This window comes from Etheostoma spectabile, chromosome 19 (assembly GCF_008692095.1).
Source record: "Etheostoma spectabile isolate EspeVRDwgs_2016 chromosome 19, UIUC_Espe_1.0, whole genome shotgun sequence".
NCBI classification, from domain to species: Eukaryota; Metazoa; Chordata; class Actinopteri; order Perciformes; family Percidae; genus Etheostoma; species Etheostoma spectabile.
The window spans coordinates 8,688,606-8,713,510 of NC_045751.1; the positions used below are offsets into that span (position 1 = coordinate 8,688,606).

The following is a 24,905-nucleotide window of genomic DNA, read 5'->3' on the forward strand; positions in this document are numbered from 1 at the left end:
CAGCATTTTGTCCCCACAAAGCTGTCAGGTCCCCATAAGTATACTGTATTCACAGTTTTTGGTCCCCACAAATGTAGCTAAACCTGGTCCACACACACACACACACACACACACACACACACACACACACACACACACACACACACACACACACACACACACACACACACACACACACACACAGCATGGGGGCGTGGTCGACCGCTCCAACTCAAACTGCTGACAGTTTCTTCCTCTGGCAGCGGACCAGATCAAACAGCAGCAGGAGGAGACGTGCACACAGACCGCCGGCGGAACAGATGACTACTCGAAAGTTTGACTTCTTTACATTGGACACGACAGCGTTTTACGTCCAGCTAGATTTTCTTCTTTTTTTTTGAACTTGTTTTACTGCTGGAAACTTTTGCACGGAGCTGACCGAGACCAAATGTCCGATGAATACTCGCAGGGACAGTAGGCTAACGATGATAACACGACATCCTGAACTACAATATTTGTACAGGCTATTCCTGGTAATGTATCTGCATGACTCAATAACATTTATTGACATGATATCTTATAACATGGCCACATAGTGTGCGCGTTTTATGGTTTTATTTCACTAACATCTGCTTAAACAGTTATTTATAGAGCACTTAATTCAAGTGTCAAATATTACAAATATAACTCGGGTTTTCAGCCTTAATACCTGACTTCAAACCGACGTCAAAACCCTCCTTTTCATGCGGAACCCATAATTGGAGACCTCACCGTGCCATCCACTTAACACGCGCCCTCGACTGGAGCAGTTATGCAGCACGAGCGCCTGCTCAAAGTCTTGGTCATCGGCGATCTCGGAGTCGGTAAAACGTCCATCATTAAGCGCTACGTGCACCAGGTCTTCTCCCAGCATTACCGCGCCACCATCGGGGTGGACTTCGCCCTCAAGGTGCTTCACTGGGACCAGAGGACGGTGGTGCGGCTGCAGCTGTGGGACATCGCCGGTGCGTAAAAGTGTGGCTGAAAATGAGCTGTTATACCCTAAATATGTGTGATATAAGGCATAAAAATCTGCTGTATTTTAAGAATAGTTTATATTCACACTTTATTTGCACAATCAAATACGACTTTACTTGTTTACTGCTTGTTTAAGGGTCACACAATAATGCTTGGCCCACAGCAGGGACGTGCACAGACATTTTGGGAAGCAGGGGCAAAAAGGGCACTTTTTCTTTTTTTTTAAAATTCAAACAAAATGTTTTGACTTCCCTGCCAATTTATTTTAATCGGAACTCAACAAAGGCTAATCTTCAAATTGGATTTTTTTTAATTTTTCAGTCAATAAATACATTTGTTTTGCATTATACCATGGTCAAGTCTTATCTAAGGTCCTTCCTATTTCCTGGAGGAGTGAACAACGTTTGCATTGCATAAGAACCTTATAGGATGGGAACGACTGTTCTAGGTAAAAGTCTGAAATGTTCATTCCCCCTGCACCCTTCATACTACTTTCTATAGTATAAACAAAACTCATGTGGGGTACTCAAACATAACATCAAGTACATTTTTTGAGATGATTATCATGTACGACATACTTGTGTATATCGGTTAGGTTTAGCGCGATTTTTTTTTTTTTGATTAACCAATCATTAATCATTTGGTCTATAAAATGTCAAAATAAATGTGGAAGAAATGCTGTCACAATTTCCCAGAGATGAAGGTGGCATTTTTAAAATGTCTTAAAAACCCATACATAGTCAGTTTATAATGATATGTGACAAAGAAAGGCAGTACATCCTCGCATTTAAGAGGCTGGAACTAGAAAATGGCACTTTACTTTACTCTCTTTACTTAAAAAAAATGATTAATCAAATTATCAAAAAAGTGGCTGGTTATTTTTTGTCAATGGATTCCTCTTTTGTAGGTTCAGGTGTTTAAAAGTGATATCAAAGGCTTTCATATTTTAAGATGATCAGATATGTTTTGCCATAATCTTGATAAACTTGCCCAGTTAGTGGATCTTTTCAGACTCGTACATATTCTATGTTTTCATGACATACGTGTCAAAAGTTAGCACGAGGGAAATAAGTATGAATCTACTGTAAATAGTAAGTCTAATTTAAAATATATTGTATTTTGTGTTTGGGCTTTAACACAGCAAATGAATGGCACTTTTTAAGATCTAATAGGTTGATGTTCCATTAATGTAATTAGAGATGTTATGTAATTACCTTAAATGAAATACATGCATTGCCAATATTTTTTTCATGATCTTTAGCTAATTGGCAAATTGGCACTATTGACTAAACTTCTTCTTGTCACCTGCAGTTAATTGAGTATAACATTGGACAAATGTTACCAAGAAGCAAATACACATTACAGTAATTTGGATTTTCTCACACACTGGCTGCATTTTGCTGACTTCATCCAACGATGATGGTGCATGATATGAGAAGTGTCCGCCTAGAAAATGTGGTCAACTTCTGTTTCTGCTGATGAAATGTTGAGTTTACCCTCCAGTATATTCCATTGCCTACCAGACTAGGTAAAACTAAAGCCAGTTGTATGCTGCTTCTAAAACGCATCAACTCTCCCTAATTGCATGTAAAGGAATGTTCTCTTTCTTCGTCTGTCAGCTGTCACACACTTTACATTACATTACATTACATCCATTAAGCAGATTCTTTGTCCAAAGCAACGTACAAGAAGCACATTTAATCATGAATATGCCACCCAAAAATAGCAAGACAAAAGCACGTAAAATTATTCAAATGAGCAAAACTGCCACTGAGCGTATGCGAGTTGAATGATGTGATCGCTGATAAGACACTTCATTTACATAAAGACGTCCAGCTGATGGACTTCAGACCAGTAACTGGCTTCAGGCTGGAGTCACTGCATGGGAGGCTGGTATACTCGGTCTAAAGTGATAATTGCATTGTTTTGTGTCACTGAGTGGTTGTGTGTCTGAATGAAGTGACGTCTCGGTTTACTTGTTGGCAGCTGACCCTTACAATAGTTGCGAGGTTTTTTGCATCGTAACAGTTGCAATGTTCTTTTAGCTACAGGTGTAAAGATAAAAGTAGTTAAGGACATTTTCATACCATCAACACAAAAACGTCAATGAAAGTCAAGTTAGAACGTCTTATTTACCAACCTGGAAGTTAGCTTCATCCATCCATCCAGCCATCTTCATCTGCTTGTTGGAAGTTAGCTTCACTCATTGCTAAAGGTGTAACTTCCCTATGAAAGTTTTGTCTTGGAAGACAATTAGCTTGTAAACCCATAAGGCACAGCCTGCATATTCATATGTTTGTCATATGTTTAAGATAATCTCTACAAATATACACAATTTTAACTGTACCACACACACTCAGTCGCAGGAAAATTACAAAAAAAGATCATTTTGAAGCTTGAAGATTTACAGTGGAGATATTTAAAAGAGATACACTTTATTTTCTTGCCGATAGTTGGATGAGAATATTGATACTGTTTTCACATTTGTACAGTAAGCTACAGCCAGGAGACATGGAGCCAGGAGACTTAGTATACAGAGTGGAAGCAGGGCCGAACCATGCCCCGTGAAGCCCGCCGGGCTTTGAAGCAAATTCAACATAGTGACCAAAAAGCGGAATTCCAACTTCTGTGTCCGTCACGTGATGCCCTCTAGCCCAAAATGACGTTTTCCAATAGACTTACATGGCAAAAGAGACATCTGTAAATCAGTGGATACATTTTTTTGAGCAACACAACACAGAATTTTTGCCATATTCTCTGATAACATTTGGAATGTCTAGAAGAGCCACATGAATAAATCATTTAATCCCCATTCAAATTAGCTGAGAGCTAAACCAGAAGCAGCCAGCTGGGCCTGCGGAGGTCTCTAGTGCGCCTGCTCTGAAGGCCGCACAGTGAGGAAGCAGTACCCATCATCCGAGTAATTTCACACATGGGGTTGGCTCCAGGAAGGCTTCATGCGCCACTGAGAAACTCTAAAAGTAATTAACTGGGCTCCGCCTCGAACGCTGTGTCCAGTTCTTAAAATACATTCATGGGTCAGACACACATCCTCGCCTAAAATGATCACTTTTCAGGATTTTTTCAGGATATCAATCTACTCATCTAACTCTCAGCAAGAAAGGAAATAAATGTATTTCCCAAAACTAGTCCTTCAGCTGAATTGTCCTGAATTGTCACTATGTCATTTTTTTTTGCTCACTGCAAGCTGATTTGGTGTTGTGTGTTTGTGTGTGTGTGTGTGTGTGTGTGTGTGTGTGTGTGTGTGTGTGTGTGTGTGTGTGTGTGACAAACCCATAACTGAAGTTAAAAGCAAAACATCCATTGGAAACCGAGCAATCGAGCCCTGAGTGAAGTTAGTCAACCTCCAGGTTGATAACATCTTGACCACCATCAAACAGGAAGCTAGCAAAACTTGTGAAAAAGCGATACCGTTCTCATGATGCATCCACGAGTGATACAGACAAATGTTTTGGTGTTGTAAAGTTCTGCTGTAGTGCCGATGCTAGAAAGATGGAGAAACTGACCTCACATATTTTATACTGACACTTAGCTAATAAAGCAAAGGTTTTGATGCAAGAAGATTAAGATTTTAACATTAAAACGCCACCCTTTATGAACTGTTATTTTGATGGATGTCAGGTTTTTGGGCTAAGCTAATGTCTGTAGGAGGGTTATGGAGCTACAAAATCAAAAATGTGATCACTATTGGACAGAAGCTGTGACTATTATCACTGACCAGATAGTGTTAAGAAAGAGTCTTACGCTTTCTCTTGGTGAGTGACAGATAACTTCTGCTGTTAGGAGACTCCTGTATGTGTGTGTTCATTGTTTTGGCCTGTAAGGCAGAGGGTGTTTTTTTGTACCCTTCTGTTTTTTGTGCAGTGTGTGTATCAGATGCTCACTTGCTGAATCACGACTATATCAGGATCATGTGGAGGAAGTTAGCGTCCAGGATAAAGACTCATTCATACATTCAGTTACACACACAAGTGGTCAGACATGTAGGCTACTTGCGTGCAGCAAAAGATGCATTGGTTCCACTTTACTTGACTTTTTCTACATAACCGTGACATGACACTGTCATGAACGTGTCATAAAACATCATAAACAAGTCATCAACGGTTATGACATAACACTAAGTGTTATTCGGTTTTGTCATGACAAGTTATGGTTGTTGTTAGGTTGTTAGGTTGGGTTAGCGTTAAGGTTAGGGTCCATGCGTCATGACGTTGTCATGACAGTGTCATGTGAGTGTCAAGTGTTCATGACAGTGTCATGTCACTCTAATGTAGAAAACTTCAAGTAAAGTGTTACCGATGCATCTTTCTGCATGCACATTTTACATTTTATTTTAATCAGTCAATTAATCGATTAGTTGATTGACAGAAAATCAAATTTATTGTTTTCATAATCAAAATGACAGTTTAAGTGATTTGTTTTGCCAGACATAGGCTTGTTCCAGCTTCTTTAAAATGCAGCAAATTAATCAATAATTAAAGTTAGTTGCACTAAATTGTGTTTAGATAATGAGGTATTTAGATGAGAGCTAAAGAGTTGTGTCTTAAAGAATTACAACAACGTACAATTCGATATAAAACTCTTCCCCATCTCACTTTGAATTTAGAAGATGTCTCCTTTGTCTGTATTTTAAGTTGGTCTGTAACCAAGTTTAGCTTAGAGCTGAGGAGAGTTTTACAAACTGGTACAATTTGACTTTTGAAACTTGTGTAGTGTTTTTTTGAAAACCCTACACAAAAATAACACAGATCGTGGAAACATTATTTATTGTGGAATCTTCTTCTTCTTTAAAAGGGCAGGAACGCTATGGCAACATGACCCGTGTGTACTACAGAGAGGCAGTAGGAGCCCTCGTCGTCTTCGACATGACCAGACTGTCCACGTTTCAGGCCGTCCTCAAGTGGAAAGGAGACCTGGACTCAAAGGTAAATATGATTATATGAGAGGAGGTGGAGGTGGAGGATTAAAGGGATGAAGGAAGCTAGGAGGAAATGAAGAGAAGGGGAGAGGCAGGGAATGAGGTAGAACGAGACTCTGTGAAGGCTCTTATTAAGTTGTCTTGCATCTACCCTCCTCTCGTCTAGTCTACTTCTGCTTCAGTCATGACTCGCCGCATTACCCAGGAAGTCTTTTTATAACCTTGACAGACAGAGAAGGAGCTTGCTTTACTGTTGGCTGCACTAGAACACAGTAACGTAAGCCTGTGTTGGATATTTTTTACTCACAGTATTTCCTACAGTTGTGCTTTTCTTGTGCAACCTCTATTTCAAATGGTAAAAGACTGATTGATGTTAAAAGGTGTAAAAGTCACTTCCCCTTAGCTTGCAGTAGCTATAGAAAATACAGCAGAAGACACACACTATGTAAATAAATGTGTACTGTGGAAATAAACATGAACATAAAAATGTAAGCAGCACACCACAGACCAAACATTAAAATAGGCAACAATGTTAACCCCTCCTTAATTAAAGTAGTCGAGAATCAAGGGGACCAATACTTATGGTGCCTTCAAGTGCTTTTCATCTTTCATCTTTCAACTTGTTCATCTCCGGGAAGCTGCCTTCAAATGACCAACAAAATTTAAAGATGTTTTCTGATACCTGGGTTAATAATACCACCAAAAATATGTGGTAAAGTATATAAAAAAATGGAAATACAAGTACAAGTTTGAGTAAATCTACTTAGTTGCTTTCTACCACTTACTTCTTAACCACTTTCTACTTACAACGTCACTGGGGGGCGCTGTGGCTCAGGTGGTACAGCAGTCGCCTACCGATCTGAAGGTTGGCAGTTTGATCCCTGGCCCTGCAATTGCATGTCAAAGTGCCCTTGGGCAAGACACTTAACCCTGAGTTGTTCCTTACTTAAAAAAAAAAAAAAATGAAAAAGGCAGCATGGTCGCCCATAGGTTAGCACTGTGGCCTCACAGCAAGACGGTTCTGGGTTTGAATCCAGGTCGTTCTGGGCCTTTCTGTGTGGAGTTTGTTTGCTCTGGTTTCCCCCACCATCAAAAACATGGACTAGGTTCTCCAGTCAGTGGCCTGATCAAGGCACTGGCTCAGATCTGGTCCCCGGGTGCTGTAAATGGCCGCCCACTGCTCCCTTGAGGGATGGGTTAAATGCAGAGAATAAATTTTGCTACATGTATGTGTATGTAACAATAAAGTACCTTTACCTGTACCTTTACCTACCGATGCTGCGTCATCGGAGTGTAAATGTGTGTGAACCTTTATCTGATGAGCGGGGGGTTGTACACCAGCCTCGGTCACCAGTGTATGAATGTGTGTGAATGGTGAATGCTTCCTGTGTGTAAAAGCACTTTGAGTAGTCGTTAAGACTAAAAGTCGCTTTATAAGTACAGTCGATTTATTGTCCATTTCCTGATGGGTAATATATTTAAGTAAGAGAGTGACTGTCACTTCCATTAGGTCGCCCTTAGCAACGGGACACCAGTTCCAGCCGTTCTATTGGGCAACAAGTGTGACCAGCGGAGATTGTGCCCCAAGTTGCCCAAACTGGAGAACTTCTCCAGAGAGTACGGATTCGTCGGCTGGTACGAAACATCTGCCAAGGTAAAGTGTGATTGTCTTCTGTGTTTGTGTCTTTATATCCTGCAAATATTGTTTTAACCTGCTTATTGTGTCAGCGTGTTGGCTGTGTTCTCACACTCCATCACACTTCTTTTCTCTTGCTATTTTTACACCAATTTTCTTCTCTCCCTTATTTTCAACTCTTTGAATCTGTCAGTGCATGTTCTTCTGCTTTTAAAACTGCACTAGTATACAGTTTATGTAAAAAGTAAACAACAAAAATCAGTTTTTCAACGTGCAGTAATACGTTTATCTGCTGCAGCTAAAATTAGCAACACTAAACTGCATATATTTTCAACCGAGAACCTAGAAGAGAAGTAAAAAAGGTTTTGTGGACAAGCAACTTCTTGTGCTGCATCTGTTTTATTTAACTGATTAGATCGTATATTGTTATATACTTATTCAATTAATCTATATATAAATCTATATTTAAAGATGCAAATTAGAAGCTTTTTACAGGGCACAACGAAGAACATTTTCGCCTTGATCTCTATTCTCTGCTTCCGTGTGTCCTTTTTAATCTTCTTCCCTCAATTCAATTCAAGTTAATTCAATTTAATACATCTTTATTGTCCCGAAAGGGCAATTCATGCTGTCGAGAAAAAAAAGTGCAATGATTAAAGAACAGCAAGAAGTAGAATATACAACCTAAAAGGTGGATTACAGTTTATTATTATAATTCATATTGGCAACAATTGCCTTTGAATTAAAGGAGCCTTGAGCTCTGAGGCTCCAGAGCCGAGGGAGCGTATAACTCTGGTGCAAGGGCTTCGATGGGTCGGCCATGATGTTCTATTTTTCACAATGAATAAAAAAACTAAAAGACATAACTGGAAGTGTGACTCAATCTTTGTACTTGTGGAACATGTACAGTAAGTGGTTGGAGAGATAGTTTGAATCAGGGATAGAGGAGACAATGTTTAATTTAGCTAAAAAAAAACAGATTTCCATTTGTAATGGGTAAACCAGTTGTCTTTTTCTGTTTTGGTTGCCATCGGGGGAAAAATAAGTGTGATGTGACAGGGGTCGCTCGCCAACTTTACTGTTTTGGTTCTCTTGTTGTTTTGGCACTCTCAGCTCTCATCATGAGTTATGAGTCTTTTAACTGTAATCACGTCTAATTTTGTGTATGATAAACACACAACTAGGGATTGGCCGATACTGGTTTTTCAGGGCTGATACCGATACCTATTATTAGTAGTTAATGAAACCAATAACTGATATTACATAAGCCTATATGCATTTACGTTGATAAATTTAAATCTTTAAGTCAAAATTAAGATTTTGAAATGTTACAAACTCGTACACAAAACTTTATTTAAAGTGCTCATATTATGCTTATTGGCTTTTTCCATTCCTTTATTGTGCTATATATCTTTTTTGTGCACGTTACACTGTAGGTTTAGAGTGAAAAAGCCCAAAGTCCACCCCAAAGGGACTTACCATCTTCCAGACAAAACACCGTTCACATACTTCTATGTGAAGACAAACGTGTGTCACTTTGTAACACACGTTAAAATGCTCGCCTAGCTGCTAGCACGCCCTCATTCTCTGCTTCTGACTGGCTAGTAGTGCTTACCTAGCCACTGAGCATGTGCGACTCCCAACAAAGATGGAATAAAAGTGTGATGCCTCACTCGGTAGCTAAAAGAGAGAACTCAACACACAGGGTAAAAACATGAGCTGCAGAAAATGTGCAGTACAACAAAAATATGGTGTTTTATGAAAATTAAACCATGTAAACATATTACGGTGCAACCTCTAAATACAATTATTAACCTGAAAATGAGCACTTTAAATGATGTGAGCGATTATTTAATAAATTAGAAACTTTCAACCTAATACCTGATAGTCAGATAGTTTTGTGGACAGGACATTAAGTCATACTCAGTGGGGAAACCGAAGCAGAGCGACGGACACAGAGCTCAAGCCGAGCCAAAGTAGCACACTTTTTAATTCATTAACTTCATCAGTAATCGGGCAAATAAAACAGTGATACAGATCTGAAACCTGAAAAAAAACAACCTATGTCTAGTTGCCGTTTTTATCACCAGAAAGAGAGTTTTTCTTTTTTTCTCCCGCTTTGGTCCCCCTACAGGTTGGAAGTGGAATTGTCCATTGCATTACATTATGCAAATTTGCCAGATCGGGTAGTGGATCTGTAGTTCAAATGGGACATTACAAAAGCGGTAATAGACAATTCTGCGTCCAACCTGTAAGGGGACCAAAGCGGGAAAAGTGCTTTAGTGTTGCTTTAAACAGTCTCCAGAAATCTTTGAACGTTTGGCTGTGCATTTTATTGTGGACGCGGAAAACAGAACTGAACTTTCGGAAATGTTTCTGCACAGTTTTGATGTTTTCCAACCCAAAATGGAAGAAAAAGAAGAGATTAAAACGTTTCCCATTGTTTTTAGTGGCTTTTTAGTATTGACAGAAACCTTTATAAAAAAAAATTTAAATCTAGCTTGCTCAGTACATCATCCTTTTCTAACCCTTCACCGCTATCCTCTCCTTTCAGGACAACACCAACATTGATGCAGCCATCACATGCTTGGTGAAGAGCATCATGACTATGGAGGATGAGAGAGCCTCGCGTGACGCCACCACCGCCGGCAGAAACGAACCGGAAGGCAGCGTTCTGGTTCTGCCTCACTTCGACTACAACACAAAGGAGAAGGGACTCAGTGGGTGTTCAGGGTGCCCCTCGCTTAAATCCAGAGACAGAGAAACCGACTGAAGCAGGGAGGGGAGGACACTTCTGACCCTGCAGACTGGAAAGACATTAAAGAGATTTGTTAAAGGATTAATATGTTGTAACTTAAAGATGCCTCCCCTTCCTGACTCCTTGTTATCCACATGAATGCATTTCTTCAAAGACGTTAGAGGAAACAGTTTAAAGGTTCCCAGGCATGAAAATTGAGGTTGAGGTTTTAAAACATTAATGAGTTCTCCCAGTCTATGGTCCCCCAGAGGCTAGAAATGGCGATAGGTGTAAACCGAGCCCTGGGTATCCTGCTCTGCATTTCAGAAAATGAAAGCTTATATGGGATGATCTCTTATCTTACCCCTTATGAGGTCATAAGGGGTAAAATTCCAGATCGGCCCATCATGAGACTGGGCTGGAGAAAATCTCTTCTCAAAAGAAAAGTAATACTGAAATGTGCACAGCAACATTTTTAGACTTGAGTCAGATGAATTTTACAAGAACATTCTGTTTTATAACATGTTGAAAGTCAATTCCTTATATAACCATTTTTTGTGTGTATTTTATAAGTTCACAATTAATCTGTCACACGTCTTTTCCATTTCTTGTCAGAACATTTCAAAGGTCTTTTTTGCGCTTTGATGCTGTTGTGGTACAAAAGACATATTTTTTTCATCGGGCTTTGAAAGCAAGAAAAACAGCATATGTTTAAATTTAAAAAGCCAAGAAATCCTGTTCTATCCACAACTGTTTTTAGAATATTTTAATGATATGTCTAATGTTTTGTCTCTCTCTGTCTGTCTCTCAGGGTGCTTTGTACGGTGGTGCTCATAAGTTTATGAACCCATGCTAAAGTTGACTAAAAAAATAATTAAAAAATAACTATCTTTTGGAAATTTATCTTAAAGCCTTAATTAAAAAATAAAGGAAAAAAACAACCTTTAAGGACACCAATTTTCACTGTGCATAAATAATGTATTTTAAATTAATAAATGTTCTACCTTAAAATACAGGAGGCCTAAGTAAACACAACACTATGGGCGGGAATTTGATACTGCGGCTTTAGCATGGATTCATAAACTTATGAGCACCACTGTAAGCAGCTGCTTTAGTGATTCTAGATGTATTGCTATTTTATGTGAGATAAATTTAAAGGGAGGGTTGAGGGAATGCATATAAATGTAAAAAAAAAACTCATGAAGTGAAATTTTCATTCCATGGGACCTTTAAAATGTGTTGCTCATGCAGGCCATGCTATTCCAGTGTTAGTTTAACCCTCTGAGATCTAAGGGCATTTTCACACATCTTCTTAAATTTAGCTTTTTAAAGTATTTGCATACAACTGATCCCCATGTGTTTCATCTAGCAATGTGCCAATGAAACACAGAAGACTAGTCGATGTAAACATTGCTATTTTTAAAGTAAGTATTGGATTTGTGTTTATGAAAAATGAATTGCACTGTCTGTCAGGCATCAATGGTTTTCACAATGTCTTGGATGCCCTGCAAAGAACTGTATTTGTCCACCAGAACACTCCACAGGATACCTTTAAAATGGTGATGTTAGCAGCCATTTCTTTTAGTTTTGTTGCTTTGTCTGTTTGTTTGTTTTTTGAATTCTTTCACATGCATTATTTGATTTTCAGTTAATCTATTCTGAGTATTGAGACGGACCGTCTTCATTTAGTTTTCGCTGGAACACAGTTTTCAAGGGAAATATAATTATCTCATTCTGTCATGTTTCAATCTCCTCAGTCGTCTAAAAACAGGAGCAACAGGTAGAATGAAAATCATTCAATCAGCTTCATTATGTTTTTTACTATTTTAGCTCACCATCTCTGCTCTCTGAATGTGTTTGCCAGCTCCTACTTCTGTATTGCTCTGTGGATAAAAGCTTGAAAACTAACCCTAATTATATATGAGATTGTCAAAAGTGTTTCTGTGTATGTAGGTTCAGTGCGGTTCTGAACTTGCTGTTCGGCCTGATGTAATGCACTATAATTTTGCGCCCACCCATGTGAATATATTTCCATTCACTGTGGCAGAATATGCATTATACCTACTCTTTCAGGAAAAAGTGTTCATTTTTTTTTACCTTATTCATAACAGCATGCATTCACAGTCCAACCTCTGAAAATTGTCACTTTAAGTGTGCTGTAAATGCTTTGCAGGAAAGTAATGAAAGTTGGGAGAAAGGACTACTGGTAAAATTACTTAAGTTTGTGATGAAAACACAGATGGCAAAATCCTCCACATCCCCACCAGACCTCTCATTAGAGTACTTAAAGTCAGCACTGACAGTGACAAGATGGCCCTCCTGGGGTGTGCAATTATTTTACAATAAATTGCAAAACTATCTTTTTATATTGACCCTTTCATCTCCTTCCTGAAAGACAGTATTTCTTTAATGGCATCTTTATCAGCTCACAGAAATGTAAATTCCAACAAACAGAGGAATTGAAGCGTTTTTAAAAATTCTTCCACTTATTCTCTATTAAATACTACTGATATGTTTAATGTATTCAGCCATGCTAGCATTGGTCTCGACAACTATTGGATAGCGCAATTTGGATTTACATAGACACTCATGTTTCCCCCAGGCTGAATTGTAATAGCTTGGGTGATCCCTTTACTTTCCATTTCCTTCCATCATCACATCCTCAAAATTTCAGTTTGTCCAATACTTTGGTTTATATAGACATTGCCACCAGCCTTATCTACTGAACTTTGTGTTTACTGATAATTAGCAAATGTTAGCATGTGAACACATTAAGATGGTTGTGGTGAAAATGAGCATGTTAGCACTGAGCTCAAAGCACCACTACAGTATGCCTAATGCCACATTCACGGTTGAAATAATATGACAGGAGCTTGTCATTGCTGCAGCCCGCTAAGCTGCAAGCATAACTTTAGATTGTTTTGTGTTGTCCTACCCCAACCTCCTGATTCAGCTGCAAATAAGGTTAGTTTACATCCAGTGAAGAAAATAAAAGGCTTCATCTCACTTGTATTTGAAACCCCCTACTAGACTAGCAGTACATACAGATTTGGTTCAAATGTAGCATGTTGTGTAGCCCGGAGATCCAGACCCAAAGCCGAAAGATTAAGTGTCTGGCATCGAGGGGCGGCACCGAGCGTGCATTTGAAAATCTTCATCTTGGATGACACTACGACCAATCATATAATATAATGTCTATACAAGCCAACACATGGGGTGATATATCCAGAGCCCCATATGCTTAGCTACCAGCGAAGCAGACTGGTAGATTAAACTGTCTTTATCTGTTAAAACTCGCCTCTGACCCGCCTACATCAGATACACTGATGTGATTGGTGCAGCTCGGCTACAAGGGTATAGTTAATGAGCAGCATTACTCGATGCCAGAGTAACTCGCTGAGCAAATTCAAATTGTGCTCTCGTGAGAACTCAAGTGTACATGTTGTGTGCAGTGAAGCAAAATCTGCAGTGTGCTTACAGTGTCCCACAATGCAAAGCGTTTACTTCCGCTTTCTAGAACTGGAAACGAGCTAAGCTCGGCCTAGCATACTGCAAAATAGTTCTACTTAACAGTTTCGAACTGCATAGCAACAAAGTGTATATGTAGCACACAAAGCAATGTGTAGGCTTGTTTTTCCGCTCCATTAGGGCATTTCTAAATTCCCCGGTGTGAGAACGACATCCGTTTGTTTTAATGTTTACGCTTTTCTTTAAAAGAAATGTGATGATTAAGGTATAAAATAGACACACCGTCTGAAATGCTTTTTGCGCTTTGTTATCAACGTAAAAGTGGTTTGTACTGTACATTGTTACAATTCAGTATGTCATGATATTTTGAGATGGGGGGAGGGTAATTTTTGGTTTATGTTTAAGTCAAGGAGAGGGTCTAAAGAAATTACTAATAAGGTTCTACTTTAAAAAACAGTAACAAAAACACTTTCCCACCCCTATCATTTTTATACAGTCCCTTAATAAGAATGCAAATACTGTAATGTGCATTGTCTTTGTTATGCAAATGTTACTTTACATTATTGCTACATCTTATTACATGCACAAATACAAAGTGTCCTGTTGTCTCCTGCTACCACTTGTCTGAAATCCTGAGCACATGGACGAGGAGGACATCTTTTCAAGGGCACTCTGCTGCGTCTGAACCACTAGAGGGAGCCACAAGTGGAAATGCAAAGACCTGCTGCTGAAATAGGGGTTTGTGGAGTGTGTACACTTTCAATCTTTCATGTGTTAGATGTTTTGAAGTAGTCTTGATGTTGCATTCATTTTCTACATCCCTCCTTCTCTCTCTTTGCTCTTCTTCACTTCACTCATGCGGATGTAGGAGTGAAACCTATTAGAAGCCTTTGTTTTGGCACCAATAGCTTCTATTTTTGGAATGTAGGATCCTCTCTTTTCTCTCTCTCTCTGGGGGGGAGGGGGTGGAGGGTCCTCCTTAGGTCTCCTCTCAGCTGTTTGCATTAGTAATAGAGGTCCCTGTTATTTCCTCCTGATAGAAATGTAGTTGTCGACATGTGCAGAGGCTGGATGCAAAACCTCCCCACTGATTTGATTTGGTTTTCTTGAGAACTAATGGACTATTGGTGTGTTTTTGGTTTTTGTAAAGAAACCTGTTGCGTCTGAGAGGACTGACAGCAGCAAAGGAAGGATATCTCCCATTTTTGTTCTGTGAGTTGGGATAAAGAAGTCTGTATTCATTTTTATTCTATTCACAAAAAATACATTGCCTGTGTCCATTGTCTTCTCACAAATCCATCTGATAATTTGTTTAATGTTTTAATTTTCTCTTTTACTTTCCACACGGCTCAGTTAGAACCACATCTTGTTTGAATGTGTTTGGTTTGTAGTTTCAAGTCAGCACCATAGAAGAAAATCTAGGCTGATTTACTCTTGTGTTTACTTCATGTATAATTCAGATGTAACCTTATTTCTAGCATAAAAAAAACAAACCATTTGGAGAGCAATTCATACAGATTTCCGTCCTGTGTGTTGAATTTTAGTTGTGCTTCCCTGGTTTTTACATTTGAACTACATACTCTGGATTTATGAGGATAATGTTCTTAACAAACATCCTTGTATCACCAGTAGATTTATTGTTCTTATTGGGATGTTTGCATTTTTAAAGGCTGTCTTTTCCTCACACCTCTATATGAATTTTAAATATGTTGTTATTCTTGTCCACATTTCAGTACTCCAGTAAGCATGTGTTGCATCTCATCCTTGTGTCTCTTATGTGTTTATAATTTGTGTGCAGGTTAGTTCAGTACATGACACACGCTATGTTTACACTGAATTAGGCTGTATTCAAATGTGTGGTCTGTAGTTTGTAACGGATGTTTAACAACGCTTAAAATGATGAAGATGAAGAAGTGGTTTTGAAATTTGAAATTACAAATCAAACCTTGTGGTAATTCCATTTTTACTGTCATGTTATTGACTTGTTCATTCAAATGACTTAGGTGAAGCTTTGTATTATTAGGTGGTTTTCCTTCTTTACTACATTTCTATTGTTGTGAAATATTTCCCGTCCTCCAGTGGATCTATTCCATCATGAAGATGGCCACTGCTGTCAGGGTCCTCATAAATCTGCTGCTGGTTCTACACTTTAGCAGAGGTGAGTTTGTTCTGTGACCCATCGGGTATCCATGACGATGTTCCGGTGCTGCCGGAAATTCCAATGTTGGCAATTTAAACAAACAAAGTGTGGACACAGAGTGTAAATTGTAATTTCCCCATTGGGGATCAATAAACAGATAAAAAATAAAAAAAATTAAAAATTATAAAAATTAAACTCCGGTGGATTTCTGAGGACTATGGTTACCTGGTCCTCAGATCTCTGCAGGGTAAATCCAGACAGCTAGCTAGACTATCTGTCCAGTCGGAGTTCTCTGTTGCACGACTAAAACTACTTTTGAACGTACATGTTCCACCAAAACGAGTTCCTTCCTCAGGCACCGGGGCACCGTCGGGTGCTTAGCACCGCCCAACACAATTGTGATTGGTTTAAAGAAATGCCAATAAACCAGAGCACGTTTTTCCACCATCCCACAATGCTACGTGGACTAGCCAAATCCTCCTTTACAGTGCTGTGGAGGAAGGGCAGTTGATTAAAAGACTTTTCATAAGCACGCTGGTTATTATGATTGATAATACATTAATTATAAACATACCAATTTAACCTTTACTAACTTTATTTTTAGCCATGGTTCCACATCAATAAGACAATAACTACAAATACACGTTTATTTATTTAATGTTTGCTATAGCAACAAGTATGTAGCATAAAGAAATGCCACACATGACAACATGTGTAGCCTATAAGCTAATTTACGATTCCCGTCCAGTTGGCCCTTAAAATTCATAAAACACAACAACAGAACACACAATAGACAATATAAAACAACAACTCAACAATAGGTGCATATGTTAAAAACACAAAATTCCGAACTCAACAAAAAATTAAGACAAACTAAACCCACCATAAAACAAGAAGCAGATCCTTACCAGGAAGTAAACTGGGATAAGTGTTTTACATAATATGCCTTTTGTCTTCTCTCCTGTTGTTTGGATCCAAATAGTTTTTTTAATCATACAGTAAACCTAAATTTAGGCTGGTGAAAAGTGGAGTGACAGGAGCTGTCTTTGGCCGGTCAAAGACCAGACGTCCATTTGGACAGTAAACCAAAGTATTGGACAAATAAAATGTTTGACCTGATGGTAGATGAAAAGAACCATCAAAGACACGAGTATTCATGCTCTTGGCGTCATGAATGTTTGTACCAATATTTGTAACAATCCATGCAATAATAGTTTGGATATTTCACTCAGGAAAAAACAACCAAACCGACTGGCCGACATTGCCATTCTAAGAGCCTAAAAAGGGATTTTTTTATTGTAGTCCAATCTCATTTCAACCTTTATGTTAAAATGACACTTTATGCATTCTTCATTCAATTTTCTTGTTTATATTTTTCACATTTCTGCAGCCATCCGGCAAGCAAGGCAAACCACAATTGTTTGCCTGCCTCTACAAAGGAGCTGGATATTAGAAGCTATTCAACTCTCTGCAGCATCAGTGGGAAATTACAGATGTCGTGTCAGTGCCTCAGAATCAAAGATAAAGGGCCTTTTGTTAGTCACGTTTTAGATTGTGTTGAATACCTTTGATTGCTAAACTCCTGTAGCACTATGGGATTGATTTTTTAATGAAAAGTGGTCTACAAATACAATATCATTGATTTTAGAAATCATTATGTACTCGTGTACATTATTAAACGTTAATCAACGACAAAAAACACATTTGAACCAGGACCGTGTCCATATTTGTGAGGATAAATGTAAAAATACATTTAATGTCATTCACATTGTTTTTTAACTGCCAGAATGTGTGGAAATGCACGTTTCCAGAAGCAGAGGCATTTAAAGTCAGCAGTTTCATTTCATAATATGTTGTAGGATGAAATAGGAAATGAGAAACTAGAGTGTTGGGCGTGTGTTTGCACCACCCCATGCTCCCCCTCTAGCCCCGACCCTGCTTCCCTCTGCTTCACCTCATGTCAGCGGTGCCTTCATTTTTACTACCTCTTCTCTCCTGCTTCTTCTTCTAGCACAGAAATCCAGTGACATCACCTCCCTCGTCATGCTGTTTAGTCTAAATCCTCAGTTTTTCGTCAGCCTCCTGCTGCTGGGTCTGACCGTGGTCCTGTCCGGCTGCATCTACCTCTGGGTGCTCAGATACATCTGCATCGGCTGCTGCCAGCCCTTTGCGGTCGGCAGTGAATCAGAAGTCCTGAACGGGATTGTGTGAAGCCATCAGCTCCTGTCTCAGTGTGTTAGCGTGTCACTCACTCACATGCTGGCTACCAAGTCTCACTGGCTAGTTCTGTTTTCTTCACATGCAAAAATGACTTTCTTCGCACCTGTGAATTGACTCTATTCACAAGAGAGCTGGGACTTTAATTTAAGAAATACCAAGCATGACAAGGGACATGTCAGGAAAAGTGTGTTAAAATGTTGTGTTACAATAAGACGTCATACCTTGTTGAAGACACACGTGAATTTAGCATTTTCACATCTGACAGAATTTTTAATCTACAAAAGGTGTCATTTACAGATGTTGGAATAAGTCATTCTAGCATGGATGCTGACCTCTGAATCGCTGCTCACATCCTTAATGTGGTTCAATTGGAGTTAATGGCTGTTTCCCAGATTGAAAAAATAACTGAGCAAAGAAAAGTTTTGTTTTGGGATGTTATCTTTCTGACAGCAGAGAAATTACCTCAAACATAGTAACAAGCGTGGATGTTATCAACAAAGCTGCACAGGTTGAAATAAGTCAACCAACAGAAAAGACAACTCATATCTCTGCATAATGTTTTTTTTTCAACTTCAGCTAACTGCTACTGCAGCTTACACTTCGGCTGAAAATGACGTTGTCAGCATGGTCATTCACTACGAATTAGTTAAGAAACTATTTAAAACTCAAAAATAAAACAGATAACATGACAGAGATGTCAGACTACTGAGGCAAGGGCAAATGGCCGTTCAGTATAATTATCAGGCTAAATAAACGTGTAGCCTACTCTTAAACTAAAACAGTAGGCTAACTATGTATTTCTTTTTGTTGGCATTACGACAACCTGTAAACGTGAACACTGACATATTATCACCTTATGTTATGTTACCAAACAATTGCCTAATTACACAGCAGAATCATTTGGAGTTTATGTCTCTGCTTTTGCTTCTGTTTTGGTCTCCACCAGCTCCTGAGAAGAATGTGGTGTTCTTTAGCTGCTAAAGGCTCCACATTGTTCACTGGCTAGTCACTGGAATACAATGTTGGTGAGGGCAAAACAGTAGCCTAAAGTTAAGGGCTGTAAAACCAAAACAATGAGCTTAAAGATGCTAAAACGCTCTGTACAGCAGAGGAGAACTGCAGAATGGACATAATTCACTGTGGGTTTGTTACTATGAAGGACAACCTCTATGAACACATTGGAGAATTGTAACTTGAGTAGCCAGTTGATGTGAAAATACACAAGAACATTGCATTATTGCGAGGCCATACTCCTTTTCTTTATCTTTTTGACACACACACACACACACACACACACACACACACACACACACACACTGTGTATATCTATTCTCCTGGCTTTGTTATAGTTATTCATTTTAATAACAGCCCTCTATCTGACCCTTTGTGTCTGTCTTTGAATAAATAGGAAAATAACATTTTAGATAAAAGGTGAGTCAGCTCTCAGTCTGCCTGAATAATGGACGAAGCGTCCCTGCAAGACGAAGCGTATCAAGTTTGCATCTTAACGGATCCAATTAAATTTGATCGGTCTCATAATTCAACAGCTCCGTATCTCTATAAAGCTAGATGAATGAATTAGTGATCTGAGAGAATCCTGAGAAGGCAGAAGGCGCCTTTTAATATTTAAGCCTGGAATTACGTATGGGTACACACATCAACGCCCTCTCACACACACAGGACACGCATGCATCATGTTGTCGAAGGCCGTCCCTGAACGCTGTGGAGCAGGACACGAATGAGTGAACGTTTTGCAGCTCCGTGTGTCGACAGCTTTTGTTGATTTATACAGATTTCAACATGTATTGCTTTAGACTTGATCTGAAGTCTGTCAAGTTCTGCTTGACATAAGTCTAAAAAAAACCTTTGTCATTGTCAGACTAGTGAGTACTTTCTACAGTAGCTAGTTTTTGCTCAGTGGTCCAAATAAATAAATAATTCTTATATTGCCCTTTTCATTGCATTGTTTGAAATGCAGGTTCGGAGGTTTGGGTTAACTGATCTCTGTTAACTTTTTCAAAGAGAGAAAATAACTCTAGCACTGTATGTTGGCTTGGCTCACTCTAGTTGTTATCTAGCATCTCTAGTTTATTCAAAATAACTTTACACAAGGGTCATTATGTGGGGTCAGAGTCCTACAGTACGTTCATTTTAATCATGGATGGATTCCTGAGCACAGACCCAGAGGGCGTTCGGGTTCCCTCGGCCAGCCTGTATTTAAAATGAAAATTGAAAAATGAAAAACATTTCTTGTTGGAAATTCAAAGGTTTTCATTGCATCATAGTCCATCCATGACTATGATGCAGCAACACTTTGTGTAATCATCACAATAAGTGTAGCTTAGAGCTCCCCTTGACTGATGTTGAGCTACTCCATCGATCCATAAAGCATCCACCCTGACGTGCTACATTGTGGATGAACTGTGCACCTCTTAGTCCTTTGCCCCCCCCCCCCTTCTCTCATGTCTCTGACCCCTATCCCTGCCAATTGCGTTTTAATGGATTTATTCCTATTCTTTATAAGAGCCTGTTGCCAGGGACTACCGGGGGACTCCCTGCATCCACGCAGTTGCCATGGAAATAGGGAGTTCAGCCATTCCGCCTGCAGATGGCAACACTGCACTCCAAGTCAGGAGGGAGGGGATGAGAGAGGAGATGATGGGTACGAGGGAAGCAAGCGAATCAGTGTTTGGCACTGATGCCTCATAAAGAGCAGGATGTAGGTTTGATGTCATGGTTTTCATGTTCTGAGTTCACCTGAGTCTCCTCTGGGTGCCGCAGTTCCCAGACTCAGACTCTGTATTCCCTGTGGGCATCAGCGCAGACCGCTTTGTGCTGCTATACATCAATTCTTTATGTGCATTGCTCATTTTTTTAACACGATCCGACAAAGTGAGGTTTGTATTTTTGGTTTAATCGACAATATGTAAAGACTGCAAATTGCTGCTAGAACATAACTGAAAATCCTCTTTTGTAATGAAAAACAGCTGATGTAGTCGACTGTTGACTAGCAGCTGTTATGGCACATAAAAGACTGCATGCTGGCGTTCCATTCAGCTGTGACACAGAGCATAAAAACCAGGGAACGCAACCTTCTTTGGTGGCCTGTGCAGCGCTAACCACTTCCATCTACTGTGGTTGCTTTTCTTCTTTCTGCTGCATGCACACACACACACACACACACACACACACACACACACACACACACACACACACACACACAGCTCATTAGTTTTAGCAGACGTGTGGGAAAAAAAACAACCAGATGAGCAGTTAGGCTGACAGGTTGCTTTTAGGTGGATTACCACACACACACACCACACACACACACACACACACACACACACACACACACATCAGAAATGTGTATTTCTCCACTCCAGGAATTCACCTGCTACTGGGGGCAGTTTGCAGTATTTCTCACCTGGGTGGGACATACTTCAAATTGCAGCTGGTTCTATGAAAGAGAAAAGAAACTGAGACACACATGCAGGAAAAATGCACCTTTAGTCATCTGGGAGTTATTATCTCACTCACCACTCTCTTTCTGTCATAACTAAAACACCCCATGTCCTCATGTACAAAATCAGATTGGATATAGGTTTATTGCATCATGACATTCAGTTGCGATCAATGCAAACCACTTATGACTGAGAACAGCAGCCTGCTATCTAATGGCATCTTGCAGACTACAATGTGTGACATACAGAAAGATGTTTGATTTATTCAGCCTTCAGATCCGGTTTGATACCCACTGAGCTTTGCGCGGCGCGTGAGCGTGAGCGGTTTCCCACTGATTTTTCAGCACACCGTGTTCCATATAGTCTGGAGTCAAACAAGGACACAGCGTCTGAGGAACAATTTAATACGACCTTAAATTTGGATTAGTGCGGCACGAGAGATGCTTTTATTAAGAGAGAGAACCCGAGATTTAAGTCAGGCTGTTGTTATTTTGTAGCAGAAACGCGTTAACAGTGTAAAAAGATGTGGCATTTAAGTCGTTTGTTTCATACATTCCGCTACAATTTAAACCGTGGCACCTTAAAGGCTACACTCACTACTCAGGTATCGTCCAATAGACTGTGGAGGCGTTCAGAAGCTGTCGGAATTATAGCAATTAAGCACTAAATACTTTTAAATGTACTTTAAATGAACGTTAATACAAAAACATGAATGCATTGTTATTTTATTTTTTTAGGTTTGCTACCATTTGATTTGTTTTATTAAAAATTTACACTGCTCCGTGCCTCTACTTTTACTCTTTCGTTACTGATAAGATTCTGATAAATAATTTAAAACATCAAATAAACTATGCTTGTTGCGTGTTTTCTCTACTTTGTTGAACCACTGCACACAGTGGATGTTAGTGTTCCAGGATTATTGCAGGGGGATTGTTACTGCCACTAAGGGAGGATTTAAGTGTTCAAGCGTACTGTTATAAAGTAGTAAACAGAAAAGGACACTATTAACCCTCATTCTGCAAAAATTGTTAACAGACAAGGACCACAGACTTTACAGAATAAACTACTGTAAAAGAAACAACCATTATAGCAAAATGTTAACTTTTTCATTCTCACAACATGGCATGATTATAATTATGCTTGACAAGTTACGCCCACGGTTCATTTGCATATTGTGTAAAACAAAAACAGACAGAGCATCTGTGATCAAAATGACTGACAGATGCCCCCCCCCCACAGATGTAGGCCTTATTAGGACCGCCCTACCCCCTGATAGTGAAGCGTGATAGCCTAAATAGGAACTTAATAAACAGTTCCATCTTGTAAAACTGCATGGGACCCCAATACATTGGTATTAAAAAAAAAAATTAAAAAGAAACAGAGGGCAATGACATGAAGTCAGGGCAAATTGGAATTATAGAAAAAGTACCCGTGGGATATAAACAATTATACCTCTGGGGTATTCGGGTGTCCCAGTTGGTAGGATTATGGTTAAACAAAAAACAAAGGAGAGGAGTACTTGAATTCGTGGAAAGTTGTGGGTTTCGAAGTTTTAAATTCCGAGCCTTCCAGGGGCCCCTGAAGGCAGCAGAGTTGTGAGATCAGCTGATTTTTTACGCTGCCATTTTGTCCAGCAGAGCAGCAAGCAGGCAGTCAGTCCGTAAAGCGAAACCACTGGCTAGACTTTTCAGACAGCAGCGCAGGGACGGGACTGTCGGTGGCAAAACGAGCCGCTAATGTGGAGTGGGCAGCGGAAGGACAGAACGAACGGAGCCCGAGGACCGTTAAAGGAAATAACCGAGCTAAGGGAGCTGTCATTTTCAACTTAACGGGTCCGCCGGCTCGGTTCTTTATTCCCAGACTACAGCTAACCCCCGCTAGCTACTCGGCTAACACCCACCGCTCCTCGCATCTATTCTCACCGGGAGAAACGGCACCTGTCCCGGTTGTCAGTTACACAGTATCTTCTTATGACCTCAAAACAATGTGCTGCTCAATTCTGAATGACTTTTCACGCCCGAGGGGTGATTTAACACACACTTTAAAAAGCGACCAGTGATAGCTAACTAAAGCAGTCAAGCTAACAAGTTGACGTGGAGGAGGAACTCAAGAATTTTTTTTTTTTTTTTTTTTTTTTTGGGGGGGATTGTCGAGATTTTTTGTTGGTGTTCTCCAAACTGTGATTTCATACGGATTACTTTTGGTAGTTGCCTCGAGGTGGTTTATTCCAAAACAAATCGTCCAGGTTACAAAGCAGCCAGTTAGCTATGTTTATTTGTGGCCAGAAAGTAATTTCCAGTGTTTACAAATTCCACAGTGGGACTCTTTCCTGGTTCGAGTACTGCAACGGAAACATTAGCTAACACAGACTAGCTCAGTTTAGTGTCGTCGTGGTGTGTTTACTAGATAGATAGATAGTCGGAATAAACTGTTGCCAAACCATTTAATAATACCGCAAATCAGCTGTTGATTGTGGGTCTCGTTGTTGAGCCAATCCTGTACCTGCAGTTTATTCTGCCACCAGTGATCTGACATTACTGCAGACTGCACAGGTTTTGTACGCACCTGGGGGAAAAAACAAAACAAAACAAAAAAAACAACAACCCTTTACCTCCACTTGACAGTGAAGTCACGTTGAGTTGTGTCCCGCAGGGAGTTGATCCATTGATCGGATCGTTATTGTGCTATTTTAGCTGATTTGAGGGGGGTGAAACAAGAAAGCAGAGAGAGAGAGAGAGAGAGAGAGACATAGAAGCGATGTCGGGCCAATCTATCACGGATCGGATCGCAGCAGCGCAGCACAGCATGACCGGGTCTGCTATCAGCAAGGCTGTGTGCAAAGCCACCACACATGAAGTCAGCGGACCTAAGAAAAAACACCTCGACTGTGAGTATATCTTCTTTTTAGATGTCTGGTTGTGTCCGTTGTCAGCCAGCTGCAGGGCTTTAAACGCAGCACACTGAAGCTCTGATGCACACATTCCTCCACACACTGGCTGGGTGGACAGGTACAGGTTCCACAGGCTGGGGTTAGACAGTACACCTACATGCTTCTTTACATGTGGCTCACACACAGCCTGTTAACTTTGCATACCGAGACAACAAGTGAGACATTAGCAGTAGTGACTGTGGTGATGATAGGGTCAATAAATTGATCGATTATAGTTTTTGATTTCGATCAATCCTTTGGTCTACGAATGCCAGATAAGATGACAAGTGTCTGTCTTTAAGTTCCCAAAAGCCCAAATTAATATGCTAAAATGGCCCAACCGACTGTAAAATTAACAATTAAATTAAAGCTACTGCGA

At 39.8% G+C, this 24,905-nt stretch overlaps 2 protein-coding genes across 6 annotated transcripts in view; both read left to right on the forward strand.

The window, feature by feature from the left end:
* The first annotated feature begins 242 nt into the window (after positions 1-242).
* On the forward strand, positions 243-12,778 carry zgc:162171 (ras-related protein Rab-38). Of its 2 annotated transcripts, XR_004336411.1 has the most exons (5): positions 243-983; positions 5,812-5,942; positions 7,446-7,589; positions 10,126-11,132; positions 11,412-12,778. XR_004336411.1 is itself a non-coding variant. In XM_032544384.1 (4 exons), exons 1-4 carry the CDS (start codon positions 791-793, stop codon positions 10,342-10,344), a joined length of 687 nt encoding a protein of 228 aa, XP_032400275.1. In that variant the 5' UTR covers positions 243-790; the 3' UTR covers positions 10,345-12,778. The 2 variants fall into 2 exon arrangements, 1 of the variants encoding a protein (XP_032400275.1); XM_032544384.1 differs by having other exon boundaries at positions 10,126-12,778.
* A 10,434-nt stretch (positions 12,779-23,212) lies between these two features.
* si:ch211-200p22.4 (phosphatidylinositol-binding clathrin assembly protein) overlaps positions 23,213-24,905 on the forward strand; it is a 69,826-nt gene continuing 68,133 nt past the window's right edge. For all 4 annotated transcript variants that reach the window (XM_032544380.1, XM_032544382.1, XM_032544383.1 and 1 more), the window contains exon 1: positions 23,213-24,484. In XM_032544380.1, the coding sequence (XP_032400271.1) occupies positions 24,355-24,484 (130 nt within the window). In that variant the 5' untranslated portion in view covers positions 23,213-24,354. The remainder of the gene's footprint in view (positions 24,485-24,905) is intronic.